The sequence below is a fragment of the Colletotrichum costaricense genome (assembly GCF_030867565.1).
Source record: "Colletotrichum costaricense strain IMI 309622 chromosome Unknown Scaffold_5.1, whole genome shotgun sequence".
NCBI lineage: Eukaryota > Fungi > Ascomycota > Sordariomycetes > Glomerellales > Glomerellaceae > Colletotrichum > Colletotrichum costaricense.
In genome coordinates this window covers 2773359-2788497 of record NW_026848234.1, presented here as the reverse complement: position 1 = coordinate 2788497, position 15139 = coordinate 2773359, and the positions used below count along the sequence as shown (strand labels likewise).

Here is a 15139-nt window from a genome sequence, read left to right as displayed (position 1 = left end):
GTTGAACCCCAGCAAGTTGGTGATTGGCGAAGTGCCACGACCTAATTGCAAATAGCCCGCAATCCTTGATAGTTGAGCGTACCGTCCTCAATCCTTTGGACATTCGTACAAGAATGAGGCTGTCTGTTGCAGGAAATCGCTCAACACTGTGCCTCCAACGGCTATGGAGTTCTCCTTGTATTGATTTTCCAAGCAATGCAGCCATAGCCTTGCGAAACTCGTCGGGCATTCCTCAGCGCACAGGCGGCTCCCCTTTCCCCGCTATGCAGTCAACGGTGCTGCAGCTTTTGCCGGTGTTTGACGGAGAGCAGTGACTTGAGACTCGAGTCTCGCAAAAACTTGCTGCAGACTGAAGCGAGAATAGGGTTCATCGCAAGCCTCATCCGTGAGCTCTGGACCGGTCGCATGGAGGATGACGAAGTGTTGTCATGCGATGGTGCGTGTGATCAACACAGATCGCCCGGGGGCTGGCGAAGGCTGCGGACCTTCCTCAGTTCGTACTGCAATCCTTTGCAGAGAGCTCACGGTAACACGGCTGACGCTGCCGCCAGACGTGGATGTATAATTTGACGTTTCAACATATACACATGAATAGTAAAATATGCCGGTGACATCTCGAAGCAGTGCGATGTGTCATCTCCACCGCCGGAGGCTCTGTTCGGGCGGAGTCGAATTTTGGTGTCTTCCGAGGGGCTGAGCTTCAACTCATTCTGGAGCCGAATAATGTCCGCAAGTCATATTTCCGAGGGTACATCTAGACAAGTTAGTCTTCAAAGCTCTCAGCATGCTTGAACCTATGGCGGATTGCTCACTTTTTGCACATTTTGACGCCGGTGCTCCTCGCTTCGTGGACCCTATCGAACTCTTCCAAAAGCCATCCTGTGACAAAGAGTTAGCAAATCGTTCTCTCTTCACGCCGTCAGAGATCATACGAGAACAGGCCCATCTTTTAGCTGTGCTCTCAACGTTCTGTCTAACTTCCGCCATGAGGGAGTCTGCGCCTTCTATGAGAGAGTCGTAGTGAAACAGAAGTTGCATCGTATGAAAGAGAGCGTATGGCCAAACCGCAGCGCAGTGTTCCAAGACGTCATCGCGGTTGGAATAGGCGTTGAAGATGCCATTGGAGCCATCAAGCACGAGACCAATCGTGAATTTGATACCGGCAACTGCCTTCTTCATTTCCATATCTGTCTCTGGATCACGGGCAGGCATCCCTGGTCTATTGGCAGTATACAGGAAAGAGTAGAAAAGGAGGCAGAACAAGCTGTGGCAGTCTTAGCATATTTCCAACCGCATCGGCGGCTAGCAACGTACCTAGCGCAAAGAGCATAAGTGTTGAGGTTCTCACTCCAAGTCTCGGATCGGGTGATAAGAGCCTCAATCAGATCTCTCGTGGCGGACTCAAGCTGAACAAACGAGTAGACAGTCGGAGGCTCTTCGATCTCAGCATTTGCCGCCTCCCAGTTAACGGCGTAACCGAGAAGAATGGCGGCCTGGCAAGACCTCTGAAAAGCGCCGACGCGCACCGATGCTGGGATTGTGGTAGGGTACCGCTTGATCATCTTAACAGGCCCGTTTCTGTCATTGTCCCAAAGGATGTGCTCCGTTGGCAGAAGGTCGTCATCGGAGGGCATGTCCATCTGGAGCGGTGTCCAAAGTGTTGCGGATTGCTCATGGGAGATCCTAGTCAAGTAAGCAAAGACACTGGTGAAAGACACCAAAACGCTCTTACTTGTCCATAATCACAAGAACCCACCACAGAGCTCGATTTTGTTCTTCTTCGGGCTCAGCAGCCAGGTCCTCTTCTTCTTCCACATATTTACCCGGTCTCAGATTCAACACCTTGCCGATGGAGGCCGCCTCGCCGAATGTACGATAGCAACGAGTGATGTCGCCGTGCCCCAACTCGTACAATGATAACAGAACACCACACTGAACGTGCTCGATTTTAGGTTTCGAAAAGGCTTTCCTCAATGTCCATATACGCTTGGCCGACTGGTAGAGCGGATGATGAAGCATAGCGGTGGACGAGAACTCGTCGCAGTTCCAGATAGTTAAGAGATGGATGCACAATACAACCAACGCCAAATCAGAATCGTTGGGGTTGCTGTCAAGCTGAGCCGCGGCACAACGTATTTGCCAGACCTCCGGGTGGATCACGAGGAGCCAGGTGTTGACGGTGTTGAAATAGGTGTTGATCGAAGCTTTCCAGTCGATTCCGTTACCGTTCAAAAGCTGCATTATCTGACCAGCAGTGAAATCAACCTGGTTGAGCCAGTCAAAGGCAGGCCGCGCGTCGCCGTTGGAAGAAGAAGAGGCATTGCCAGCGGCGCCCTGCGAATCAACAATGGTCAGGGATGGCGGGTTGACGACAAAGTCGTAGCAGCAGTTGGTGGTGAGTCTGCAAGGATAGTCAGAATACCTCGGTGTTGACAATTTTGGCAGGGGCAACCTCTCTTTTCTTGGAGGAAGAAAAAAAAAACTACTCACCTGGTGCATCTAGAGCAAGCGGGCAGACCTTTGTCGCACTTCTTCTTGGTTCGGGTGCATTTTTCGCAAGCGCGGTGGGCGCGGGGCGGGGCGTCTGCGGCAGACTGGTGACTTGAAGACGACGACAACCGATTTGTGTAACGCGAAGTTGAGTTGACGTTGTCAGAATCCTCGGACGGCGGCGTCACGGCAAGGCGTTGGACCTGTCTCGCCATATTATCTATCGTGCGTCTTGGTAGTCGCTACCTCACGGATGTTATATTTCCAAAGAAGCAGCGCAGCTTCAGGCAAAGAAGCGCGGGTGCCGCCAAAGGGCAAAACGACGCGAAGAGATAAATTGACGCAAGAGATGGTGGAAGCAGAGTTTCGTTGGTGCGAGCCTGGGAGGGTCAAAGGAAAAACGAATTTTGGATGTGTCCCACCACGAATTCGATTCTGCAGAAAGTTGTCGGCAGGGACAGCACAGCAGTGAAGTGGACTATCCGCGAGGTGATTAAGCACAGCCGATCAATGCATGCAGGACCGGCAGCGGCAACAGCGAGCGACGGCAGCGGTAGCAAATGCAACGGCAGAGGCAAGCCTAAGGTAGCTTAGACAGACGAGGTCTTGGGGATGTTTGGATTTGTTGGATTGGAGCTGGGCTGAGGATTATTAAGGTGAGGTAGGCGCAACCACAAGCTACGGATACCTACCGCAAAGGAAGTGTACGGAGTACTTCCATTGCGTACCCGTACGGGAAAACACTAGTGTTGAATTGCTAGCCGTTCTCTCAACTGCGATGCTCCCTACTAGTGCCGCATGCTCCACAGGTCCAGACTCTCCGCGAGTGGCCTCTTGTAGCCAAGAAGGGACTCAAATGGAGGGGGGCAATGGGGGGGAACAAGTCAACCCAAGCGGATCCTTCCTCGATACAGTCTTAATCCCGGCCCCGCTTACCACTCGACGGCCGCTGAAGATGGGCACACATCTTCAACCATGTTCAATGCTCAATGCTCAATGCTGTCCATGTTGTTGCCGCCCATGTCACTCGTCTCTTTGTTCAAACCATGGAGGCACATGTGTAACACGAGAACGGCGAACGGGAGACAACTTGGCAGCCTCGCTCTTTGCTCAGTAAACAATGACGACTCACGACAGCCAAGCCCGCAGGAAGGTAGGTATTGGGGACGGTTGCGATCAGCAAGAGCCGGCTTGTTTCCGTTTCTTTCTTCCAGCCCAGCAGTCTGTCCTTGTGTGGCGGCTACATCGGATAATGATGTCTGACGCTGTTCAGTCTTGGCCAGGCGACGCCGTGAGGGCCAGTTTCTGACTGACACTCGCAATCAAAGACACAAATGTTCTAGCCAATGGAACAAAACATTCTCTGCACATCTAGATGACTGCACTATACCAAAGGTACATACCGAAAGCCCGGGTTCGAGACTTGTGGCCAGCAGCGGCAGATTCCAGATTCCAGATTCCAGATGCTTGAGTTCTTCCCTTCCAATTGACAAGGGAATTCGACAAGATGGGAAAGATAAGCTACGGTACGTATTCTTTCTCGGCACCTGTCGTGCTTCCTTCCCGAGTCTTGTCTCCTCCTTGCTCCCGATCAGTGATCACTGCCCATTATTGCCTGCCATATCCACACGTTCCGTCCACATGTGCCCCAATTGCCCCAATCATCTCGGGTGTCACCTGCTGAGCTGCGCTTGGGCCCTCGACATCGATATCTTACATAATCCACAGTCTTCTGCATTCGTACTAGTGTCACCCTCACCCATTATCCCATCACCGCAACGGACATGACCTCCGCCAACCAACAAGGACACCATCAACATTTACCACCGATTGCAGCCAGATACTATCAACATCTTTTGTGTCCTATGTCTCGGTGTGAGACAAGCCAACAACGAAAATAGACAAGACAGTTACACGCAGCCTGGTAAGACGAACACCTCGCAATCTTCCAGAACCAATCGAAACATGCTAGAATCATCTCAACAACCCGCATGCGCGACCGCGACCGTCGTTACCCCCGAATCCGGTCCGGAAGAGTTGAGCAATGACGTGCCGCATCGCCTCGAGTCATCAGCAAGCCCCATGTGTCTTCACCGCAGTTCCCTCACGTAGGGCTGACACGATGGATCACGGCGCCCAGGAAAAGCTGCCCATGCCTTCCTTCATTCTGACGACCCCTGGCCAAAGGGACCATTCAAGCCAGCGACGGCTCCTCATCCGACGTTACACACGTTACACAGCATTTTCTGTACCTATTCTCTCGGAACTTTCGTGCCCATTTCCAAACTTCCACCGTTACTTCCCTTTGTTGTGGCTAGATTCCTCTTGACGTCGACGATTGGTCATGCGGACGAACTTGAGCCCGCCTTACGGCTTACGGGAACGGATTATTTTGGAGATAACGAAACGGTTAAAACCAGATTTCTGGGTGTCGGCCATGACGGAGTCGGGCATCTTCTTTCCAACCGTCCCGTCTCCTCCACTCCCTCCCACCGTAGGCACCGGAGGACGGGAGCCACGGCTTGTTCCGCGTGGATTCTGCAAGGATACAGTTGGTCAGCTTCGCGGTCGCAGACTCCCAAGCTGCACCGCTTCCACATTGACGCGACATGAGCCTTTCACCAGGGATCCGAATCCTACCCCCAACCTCTCTAGCGACGTGCAGCTTTTCGGGGGCCAAAACTGCTAAACATGGCCGGCACATGAGGAGTTGGTGTGCTGTGAAGGACAAGCTCCACTTGTAGCCGATGACCTCCGCGGTCCTCGGCCCGGGGCGACACTCTGCAAGGTGGGAATTCGCCCGACAAACGTGTAGTATGCTTCGGCCGTGTCCTCGGCCGACCGGTCTCCGCATCCGGATGCTGCCAGTCGACCCGGCGCGTTACGCCGGACCAGTTCTGAAAGACCATGACTGGGATCAAACATCCAATGCTCCAAGGCTATTCCCCTGCAGATGCAGGAACTTTTGGAGCAGTTTCCCCGCGTTGCGTGCTTCCCGGTTGAGTCATTCGGCTTGTTAGTGCCAACAAGCCAAGGAACCAACTTCTTTCGCCCTTGCGATGACATACCGAAGACCTTCAAATCGCGACGCTTCCCATGATGTTGTCTGCAGGACCTTATCCCGACTCGATCTATTTTCAGACCACCTGTCATACCAACAGAATTGGACACGGCACATTTCTTACTCTTGCCCATCATCCCATCTAGCAACCGGATTGTGTCATTGTTTTCGTCCCCCATCAGCCAATTGAATGATAGTTTCGCACCGTCTGTAAGTCTTTTACCCACTTTTATCGTATCGGCTTCGGCTTCGGCCTCCCACCAGACCTTCATACCTTCCGCTAGACACTACATGACCACTTCCCAATGATCTCGTTGAACCTTGGACTAACAAACTTACAAGCCCTCAACAACACTTGGAAACCCCGGAACAATGTCTAAGCCACAATTCCGCATCCGCCCAGGAACCTCCGCCGACACGGCAGCCATCGTAGACGTCTACATGGCCGCCTTCGGCAACGACTGGGCCGTCGACAAGATGCACCCCCGACGCCGCGAGTTTCCCGAGGACTGGCGCGCCGCCGCCTACCGCTACTTCTACGCGCGCTACTGGGGTCCCGAGCAGCAGCTGTTCCACGTCCTCACCGTTCCAGACCCCGACTCAGCCTCCGGCGAGCGCGTCGCCGCGTTCAGTTGGTGGCGCCGCCCCTACCCTACCCCGGCCGAGAAGGCCGCGACCGAGGGCTACCTCACCCTCCGCGGCTGGCTGAAGCCCATCTTGCTCGGCATCAACTCCCTCACGGATTACCTCTGGCCTCCGAGGTCTCTCGACCCGGCCATGCTCACCATCTTTGACGACACGCACATCGCCTCGGACGTGCTGACGCAGGACCCGGAATACCCGGCGCGCAAGACGGCGTGGTACCTTTCGACGCTGGCGGTGGCGCCTGGCGATCAGGGGAACGGGTTCGGGTCGCTACTCGTCCGGGAGGGACTGGCGCAGGTGGACAAGGAAGGCGTGCCGGCGTGGCTTATCGGGCTTGTCGGGGTTGAGCCGTTCTATCAGAGGCTCGGGTTTGTGATCAAGGGGCGGGCGAATGTGGGGAGGCTTGCGGAGTGGGATGGCGGGTCAATTATGTTTAGGGAGTAAGAGAAAGGTCTACCTTGGACTCTGGAGGTTGAAGCTTTGCACGGCTTCTTGGGTCAATGGAATTCATGAATGAGACGACGTATAGATGAACTCACGGGGTGTATAACTTTATGATATTGAGAGCGACGGGGATTTACTCTTTGATATCTAGCGTTGATAGAAGAGTGGGAAGAGAGCAGACAAACACAATGCTGCAACGGCAGTTTGTGCGGTTTGCATGGGCTCATTAATCATACCCAAACCATCGGGAGAGAGACCTTTTGTAGGGTGAACTTTACATCTCAACACCCTTTTCCATCCTGTTACAGATAGGCTATTGTTGTGATTGTGCTTAATCCTACACGAAACTAACCCTCCTATAAAAAAAAATACAAAAAGAAAGAGGCGCATTTTATTTACTGAGCGTCAAGTGAAAGTCCTCTAGAGTTGTTGTAAGTGGTGATGGTACAACTCGAGCTTGTGGAGGTCAAGTCCTCTAGGTTTACCTTTAACCTATTCTGTCTCGAGGATAGGTTTACAGGTGGTGTAGCGGATTGCGCCATTCTGCTGTGAAGAGGGAGAGAGAGAGGGGTCGGGGTTCGGCACTCTTTTCCAGTAATGTACTACTTTACCTAACCTTTTCGGCGAGATATTTGCCAATAACCACCCATCGAGAATCGATCAAGGCAGATTTGCAAGACGGAACGACATCAGACAATGTGAATCGTCCAAGTTTTCCACAGGGGTAGCCTCGGAATCATGCATTCTCTCCCTTGATCTATTTCCCCCATTATTCATCTATCAAAAGAAGACACAGCCAACCACGACTTCATTGTTTGGCTATCACATCACATCATTTCACACCAAGGCGTATGGGAAGGATCTTAGCTTAACTGCGTATTTCATTAGGCTGAGCTATCTAAGCGTTCAAAGCCCTTGCAAGACGAAGCGTTATCAAACGAGGTTCAAGGAAAGTTTTTTGGTTTCGCGTCCGCTTCATTCCGCCCTTCAGCCATCTTCCATACTCTCCTCCGGTTCCCTTTCAGATCTAGTCGTCTTTCCACGTGACAACTTGTCGTTGCTCTGCGACTTGGACCGATTCGTGAGATGTAACGACCCACTGTCAAGAGCGTGAAAGAAGTCAGGGGAAAGAAAAGAAAGAAAGTTGGAGGGGAAAACCGTTCCGCAAAACTGACCAATGGCAGAAAACTGCAGAAGAGCTGGAGACGGGTAGAAGCGAAGAGAGAGGAAAACGCGTTGGAGGCAAAAAAAGAAGAAAAAGAAAAAAAAAGCAAGAACCGGAAAAGCCAACGCCGTTTTCAGGTCCATACTGAATCCCAAAACCCAGTCCCTTCCCATCCATCCGTCCGCCAGAAGAACCCACCCAAAACCGCCGACATCCTCCGTCCGTATTCGTACAAATGCCAGTTCCACTCCCTACCATCACCCGAGTCGTGCTTCCAGATCGACTTTGCTAGAGGAGCAAAGAGTCGGAAATAGTGAAAGAGTTGCCCTGGCCATCTAGGACTTTCTAAAAAAGAAACCCAAAACCGACCCCCGAGTTTTGCTTGTGTCAAGCGTGTGCCGTTGATCCGTGCGATGTCCAGTCATCCATCATTCGATCGTTGCCAGGGCTGCAGGTACGTGGCCAAGCCCTTGCCGAGAGAGAGAGAGAGAGAGATAAAAGAAAGTCCGTGGTGTACAATGTGAATTTTGTTTTCCGCTATTCCTCATGCAAAAACTGGCCGTGCAACGAGAGGAGGAAAAGAGAGAGAGATAATTAAAGAAAGAGAGAGGTGTAGGAAAACCAAATGACCGCTTGCCGTCCCCCAATGTTGACTCCGATTTTGATGCCGTGTCGACGTGACATGAATGCGGGTATAAGGAAGGCCGTTTCAAAAGAGTGCTTGTTTCTTGTCTCGATCTCGGATTGCCCCAATCAATGACGGGTGCCGTCATTCATGGACTGCATGGGCTGCATGGGTTGCATAGGCTGCATGGGCGGGGTGGCGTAGGAGGAATGGCGCGAGTGCTCGGGAGTGCGATCATAGCCCTGCTGGTTTGGGGCCACCGCGAAGCCGTGCGCAGAAGGAGCGCGGTGCATGGCACGGGGTGCGTTCGGAGTGCTCTGGTGACGGGTGTGTCTGTTGGCGCCAACGGGACCAAGGCGAGCGGCGGGATTCGGCTGGAACGGAGAAGCGCCGTAGGCGTACTGCCGCTGAGGATCCTCATAGTAGTTGGGCTGAGCAGCCTGGGCGAATGGGTTGTCGTGAGGACGAGGGTAGGTGCCATCGTACTGGTCTTGCGGCTGCTGTTGCTGCGGCTGCTGATCAACCGGGTTGGGGGCGTATCCGTAAGGAGCGAAGCCCGAAGACGAGTTGGGTCGGTACGTGGGAGCCTGTCCCTGGTGGAAGCCTCCGCCAATCTCGCTCTGAGATCGCTGGTGGTATGCCCGGCGAGGGTCAGGATAGGTAGGCATGGTAGTCGAGGTCTCGAGGTGAGAGGCCATGGACTTGCTGCCGCGACGCTGGGGAGTGGGGGCAGGGAGGGGGCCGCCTTGAGGACCGCCGGCACCGAAGATGAAGGGGCCGGAGCCCATCTGGGGCTGGCGGTAGTAATCCTCCTCAGGATGGTTCTCGCGGATGTTGCCAAAGGCAGGGCGGTGCGGGATGTTCATGCGACGCATGCCAGACGGAACTCGAGGCATACCGGGAATCGCATTGCGATCCTCGTAGAAGCCGGCTAGAGATATATCAGTATTCTGGACCCAGTTTCCGGATGAGAAGGTGTGGTTACTGTCATGGCCCCAGTAGGCATTGGGCTGGCTGACACGTCTAGCCATAGGCATTGCCTCGGGTCTCAAGGCGACACCCATCGACTGGGAACGCTTATGAGCAGCGCCGCCGCTTGTCTTGCGCTTGAGGTAGGTCTTGGGCTTCTCATCGGGGCCGTCGCTGCTGATGGTGGGGAGGATCTCGATGTCGGGGATCTGGCTCAGGCTGCCACCGTCGATCTCGGTCTTCAGCTGAGCGACAATCTCCTGAATAGCAACAGTGGTGTATCCAGCACCGCACTTGCTGAGGAGCCATTCGGGGACGGCAGTGCCGTTGAGCATAGCACCGTCGAGCTGCTCGTCCTCGGACTCATCTTGGTAGGCACGCTTCTTCGACTCCTTCTTGTCCTCCAATCGCTTCTGCTCTCGCTTGCGGATGGCAAGAGACCAGCTGTTCACCACGCCTGCCTTGCCAGCTCTCTCATTCTCGTCGCTCCACTGCTGAACTCTGGCGATCTGCTTTTGAACAAGATCGACCTGGAGCTTTGAGTACTCATGGGCGTTGCGGTAACGGCTTCGCTGGTAGTGCTTGCGGCAGAAATGAACCCAGACGTGGGCGGGAATCATGCGGGTGCAGAGCTTGTTGCGACCAAAGATGTGCGAGATGGCCTTGCGAGGCTGAGATCCAGTGTCGCAGTTCTCGATGTACATACACTTGATCTCGTCGCTGCCCGACACGGCAGGGGGAGAATCGGGAGGCGACATACCGAAAGGTTGCTGCTGTTGCGGTGGGAAAGGCGCTGTTTCTGAAACCGAAGGGAAAGGTTGGAAGGTAGGCGCAGAAATAGCGGCAAAATCGGGCGCGGAAACAGCCCTTTTGTGAGTTCTTGAAGATTGATCTTGCGGTAATGATAGGTAGTTGAGGTTGTCTTGTTGTTGTTTTGAGTGAGGGCTATTGCTCGATGTAATCAGTAAAGAGTCCAGCTCGGAATGGAGTTTAAGTAATATTGGGCGGTCTGAATTGTTCGGAGAAAGTAGAAGGAACGAACGATCTCGTTTGTTTGGAGGAAGAACGGAGGAGTTGTGTGATGGAGAGGAAAGGGGGAAGAAGGATCGAGTCTCCGAACGGTGATTTAAATAGGCTGGAGAAGGAGGATTATCGTGATGCTCAAGGCGGTCTCAAGGTGGTGAAAGGGAATTCGATGTGAATCACAAGGCCTCCTTGGACCGCAGATTCGATTCACAGTCAGATGAAAGGGAAGGAGCGACCCGGTCAGGTCACGTGTGAGATCGCAGTTCGATGTGAAGTTCATTCACGTGAGGTCGAGGCTATCGTGAGGTGAATGAAGAGGGTGAAGTGAAGATACGGTAGGTAAAGTGAAACGAATAGTAGTTGGTAAAATAAAATCAGGATAGGGGAGGTGCGATTGAGTTGAGCCAGGTGATGGAAAAGCGCGATCTGGAGAGTTGAACGCGAACTGCTCCTGGCCAGCGATCTCTTTCAAACTCAAGACTCATGAGATCGAGGGCGAGATTTGGGAATGAGTAAATCACAAAGCGCATATTTTCACGTACCTCAAACCATCAGTTGGACTTGATCGGTTGCTACCACCCATACCTCTGGTGATCAAGATAGCATCTGACGGACTGCCTGGTCGCCCAGTCCCCTTCATCGCGGGATCCAAAGCTACTGGATCATGTTGACCCATCGTTCGTGGGGATGGAGGCTGAACATCAATCATGCCCGGGCCACCCATACCCTGCTGGTGATCGAGTTTTGTGTCAAAAGCCGGAACGTCGTTCAACAGGGACGTGAACGGCTGAATGCCGCTCACAGTAGATAAGGAGGATATCCTCGAGTGTCCTCCGGATTGATTTGAGGAGGTATACGATGACAAACTGCTGTGGCTGTCGGAGAACTTATGTTTCGGGGATTTGGGAAATCCTCCTGTTACGTGGTGCCCATCATCTTCGCGGGGGAGGTTGGGCCTGGACGAGATTAGAATCTACAGGTAAAACGAGAGCACCTTTCTGTAGCATGGAGACTCTTGCAATTCCGACGAGATAATCCCGTGGAAACACAATCGCCTTTCAATGAGATAAGGCCAGCGCAACGGCAGGGAAGACGGCGCCAAGTACTTGCCTTGCTGTTAGTTGAGCATCCGAATCACCGGAAATGCTAGTCCTTGGAAATGTTAGCCGCTGTGTACTATTAAGAACGATAGTGGAAACTGTCAGGAGCCCAGGCAACCTCCCAAGCTGGCTCACCTTCGGCTAGTCGCAACATGAAGTTGCGACTCTGGCTCGCCTAGGTATGCCAGGCTTCGCGAGGGAGTCAGTCTACGAGGTCGTCCAAATACACAAGTGCACCAGTGTTGCGCCGAGAACGGGACCATGCAATACATACCGGCCAGGGTGGGTACTCGTCATTGGAGTGATGTTGGCGGAATGCGCCATCTCGTGTGCCAGAGAACTGAGAGAGCTGGCCCTAGAATGGCAGTTCGACGAAGGAGCGTCGCAAGAGCTCGTGGAAGCCGACTGATCCACGTCGGATTCGCTGTAGTATGTAGGCTTGGTGTGGGAAGCAGGAAACTTGTTGTCAAGAGCTAGGTGAAGAGAGTAACCGCCCGCATCCCATGGCGTGCGGTTCCGCGGTGCTCTAGCGTCGCTTGTCCGCCTAGAAGAAGCTGTCTTCTCCGGGGACGATGTGGTGATTTGTCTTTGGAAAATCGGTACAGAAGTGGTTTCGAGTGAGTTGTCCCGAATAAATGGCTTTTTTCCCGCCGCTACGTTCAGTAGTGATGTCACGTCCATCGCTCAAGCGCGGACAACGTGGGAGAAGTTTTGTCGCCGAAACGAATCCAGTTTGGCGGTCCCTTGGGGTGATGACGTGATATGTGTCCCTGAAAGCTCCCTCTTTTACGTCCGCCGGGTATCGTGATGTTCAGTTCGTAATAGTCCAACTTGTAATCCTCAGTTTAGTTGTCGAGAACCTGTCTCTTGTTGTCGATGATAGTTATTGGTGAGAAGAAGATAATGTCCGATCTCTAGGATCCAGTCCGATACATCGGATACTCGTCGTCTGTTAAACCCAGGTTGCGAAGGTCGCACAACTAGGGGGACAGGTAGGTAAGGTGACAGTGGTGGGAGGAAGCGTAGGGAAGCGATAAGGTTGATGGGAGATCCCAAAGCTTTTGTGTGTGGCGCCCGGGAGGCGGGCAGACGACGAGGGAAGGGGAAGGGGTAGTACAGGAGGCGATGACAAGTTAAGAAGCAAACGATAAGAATATCAGACCTATCGTTGGGATCGCCGTTTCAGATTCGCACTGACAGTTCCAAAAGCGGATTGAAACAGCCGAAACACCTTCAAGTCGCCCAGTGGTGTACTTGAAGGGTCATCCGAAAGGGACTTTAACACCTCTTAGCTTGAACACGCCCTGGCAGTTCGCAGATGTCGGATCGACCTCGAACCGAGAGAAACAGAGCAGAGGAAACAGTGACTTCCTCGTACCGTAGCTGAGGCCCCAAAGCTGTACGATCAAGGGGGTTGACGGGTGGCAGTGTCAAAGTAGGAGACGTCGTGCAGACACGCGAGAGTGGCTTGCCGAACGCTGGTGCGGTTTTTCTAGATTCCTGATGCTCCGAATGCGAGGCTGTTTCCCAAACGTCGTGATCTTGTGCTTCGAGAAGAGTGCGAAGACAATTCCAGTCCAAAGGTTGAATCTGAATCGGTGCTCGTTTCCTCCGGGAGTACTTGTCAACAACGGCAAGAGGCTCGGCGAAGTTCGTCAAAGTTTCGTTTCGGGAGCGCAAGTACTATCATGCCATGGAAGAGGCACACGCCAACCTCGACATAAACCAAATAGTGACAGAATTTTTGGCAGGCTTCAGACAGATGCGGATGATGTCGAAATGTGAAGGGGGAGTTCAAGGCCAGTGTCCGGAAAGACACAAGAAGAAGAAACAAAAGATAGGACGAATGGTCAGCGAGAGACGGGGACGAGCCCGGGGGGTCAGGGACAGAGGTAAAGTAGGGCTGTGCTGAGAACGCATGAAGGGACGGTAGGGGTTGAAGACGGTAGCTGTTTAGGAATCCGGGCGGAGGGTGTAGAGACGATCACAACAGAAGCAGCAGCAGCTTCGAATGTCATGACTAGGTCAAATACGCTTGAGATGGGTACATGAAAGAAGAAGCAGACGACGACGACAGGGACGACGACGGATGGCTGGACCGAGCCCAACCGCAGTCTGTCAGGTCAGGGCTCCCAAGTCTAACAACCACGACCGACGACTAGGCTAGGGGCAAGGCCCGAAAGCCGCGAGCAAGCATCGGAGGAAAAGATGGGGACAGAGAGGAGGCTCGCAACGGGAGCCAGCATGATCACTGTGCAAGAGAAGAGTGGGAGAGCTAGTGAATCTGATCAGAGTTTCCACTTGCGGCAACGCAAGGATGCTGGGCATTATGCGTTGAAGGGGAAGGGATGTCGTCGTTGTTTAGACTTCCCCACAGTAGGTTTGGGCACGCCGGTGGGAAGAAAAGCCCCCGACTGGCCGCTGGTCTCGACGAGGGTCCATGTCCACTTCCAGGGACAGGGGGGGGGGGGGGCATTGTCTTGAGTTGAGGTGATTTGTGTAACTGGCTCGAGAAGTGGCAGCTTTCACATTTGCTGCTCAGGGCTCTATTATGCTGTGCTGTGCTGTGCTAGTGCGGGTGCACTGCCTGTAGCTTGTCCATCGTCGGGGACCATCATCCTGCTATCATCCTGCTTCTGCAGAGGGCGCAGGTGAGAACGGTGCTGAGTGGTGGTTTGCGTACTTTTTTGGAGGAGGAATGGTTGCCGTGGGAGCTTGGCGTGCTGGTTATTGCTGGTGACTAGGGCGACTCCCCGTGGCCTTGTGCTTGTTGCTTGTGCATCAGATTGGACCGTAGTAGATCATGGCGTCAGATACTCCGTCTGAACCATGATCTCCGCAGGGGAAACGTCCGGGCAGGGCTTAGATTTCCAAATAGTTAAGCCGATTGATATAATGGACGTGATATAGGCATGGCAGGGCGGACGACGGGATCTATCTCAAGTTTGTCGTTCCATTGGCACACTTCAAGGTCGGCAGAGATGCCGTAAACGAGCGCGGTTGTAGAATGGCTCCTTGCCGTTCTTTCAGGTCGCTCTTCGGTGGTTGTGCTGCGGCTGCTCGGTTGATGCAAATGGGAGGCCCTGAGGCACAGATTATCCATCGATCTGCAAGCTGAGACCCGGGATTGGGCGTGAAACTTGTCAAGGAAGTGCTTCGTTTGACGAGACTGGGATCCGTGATGGGGTGGACCGTGGATGGGGACAAGGGCTCAGGTATGCCATCTCTGACCGGATTGGTATCTGACCGTGGGCTAGAGAGGTGAGGGTGATGGGGAGGGGGCCGAATTCCCTGGGCACGCACGCACCAGACCTCGGGCATGTGCAGGTGAATGTTCAGTCGGTCGGGAGAAGCCGAAGCGAGTGCCGGGGCGCAATTGTTTTGCCCATGTCGCTCGGTGGCCACCGCATGGAGCGTGTTTTGGCTGTCATGACCCCCCTTGGCAATGAGATGTCGATTGGGCGACCATTGAGTGATACCGTCAAGACGGGTTGGATAGATGCAAGCAACCAGATGAGGCCAGCAAAACCACATGGCTGGGCGCACCAAGACAAGCCATAGGGCGGCCGGGAGAGGCGATAGGCGGCGGTAGACGGTAGACCCCGCCAACGGCC

At 53.6% G+C, this 15139-nt stretch overlaps 7 protein-coding genes across 7 annotated transcripts; 1 reads left to right on the top strand and 6 right to left on the bottom strand.

Annotated features, from left to right (window-relative positions):
* Positions 1 to 808: 808 nt before the first annotated feature.
* Positions 809 to 2705, bottom strand: CCOS01_06080 (uncharacterized protein; the record flags this gene model as incomplete). Its single annotated transcript, XM_060454252.1, has 5 exons — positions 809 to 879; positions 933 to 1264; positions 1315 to 1683; positions 1757 to 2401; positions 2491 to 2705. The coding sequence occupies 5 exons, from the start codon at positions 2703 to 2705 to the stop codon at positions 809 to 811; spliced, it is 1632 nt and encodes a 543-aa protein (XP_060316024.1).
* Positions 2706 to 4900: 2195 nt separating this feature from the next.
* Positions 4901 to 5344, bottom strand: CCOS01_06079 (uncharacterized protein; the record flags this gene model as incomplete). The annotated part of the gene is made up of 1 exon (XM_060454251.1): positions 4901 to 5344. One exon carries the CDS (start codon positions 5342 to 5344, stop codon positions 4901 to 4903), a length of 444 nt encoding a protein of 147 aa, XP_060316023.1.
* Positions 5345 to 5923: 579 nt separating this feature from the next.
* CCOS01_06078 (acetyltransferase) lies at positions 5924 to 6640 on the top strand (the record flags this gene model as incomplete). The annotated part of the gene is made up of 1 exon (XM_060454250.1): positions 5924 to 6640. The coding sequence occupies one exon, from the start codon at positions 5924 to 5926 to the stop codon at positions 6638 to 6640; it is 717 nt and encodes a 238-aa protein (XP_060316022.1).
* A 987-nt stretch (positions 6641 to 7627) lies between these two features.
* On the bottom strand, positions 7628 to 7978 carry CCOS01_06077 (uncharacterized protein; the record flags this gene model as incomplete). Its single annotated transcript, XM_060454249.1, has 1 exon — positions 7628 to 7978. The coding sequence occupies one exon, from the start codon at positions 7976 to 7978 to the stop codon at positions 7628 to 7630; it is 351 nt and encodes a 116-aa protein (XP_060316021.1).
* A 580-nt stretch (positions 7979 to 8558) lies between these two features.
* CCOS01_06076 (uncharacterized protein) lies at positions 8559 to 10157 on the bottom strand (the record flags this gene model as incomplete). Its single annotated transcript, XM_060454248.1, has 1 exon — positions 8559 to 10157. The coding sequence occupies one exon, from the start codon at positions 10155 to 10157 to the stop codon at positions 8559 to 8561; it is 1599 nt and encodes a 532-aa protein (XP_060316020.1).
* A 785-nt stretch (positions 10158 to 10942) lies between these two features.
* On the bottom strand, positions 10943 to 12206 carry CCOS01_06075 (uncharacterized protein; the record flags this gene model as incomplete). The annotated part of the gene is made up of 4 exons (XM_060454247.1): positions 10943 to 11398; positions 11532 to 11571; positions 11661 to 11700; positions 11753 to 12206. 4 exons carry the CDS (start codon positions 12204 to 12206, stop codon positions 10943 to 10945), a joined length of 990 nt encoding a protein of 329 aa, XP_060316019.1.
* Positions 12207 to 14074: 1868 nt separating this feature from the next.
* CCOS01_06074 (uncharacterized protein) lies at positions 14075 to 14846 on the bottom strand (the record flags this gene model as incomplete). The annotated part of the gene is made up of 2 exons (XM_060454246.1): positions 14075 to 14291; positions 14833 to 14846. 2 exons carry the CDS (start codon positions 14844 to 14846, stop codon positions 14075 to 14077), a joined length of 231 nt encoding a protein of 76 aa, XP_060316018.1.
* Between the last annotated feature and the right edge of the window lie 293 nt (positions 14847 to 15139).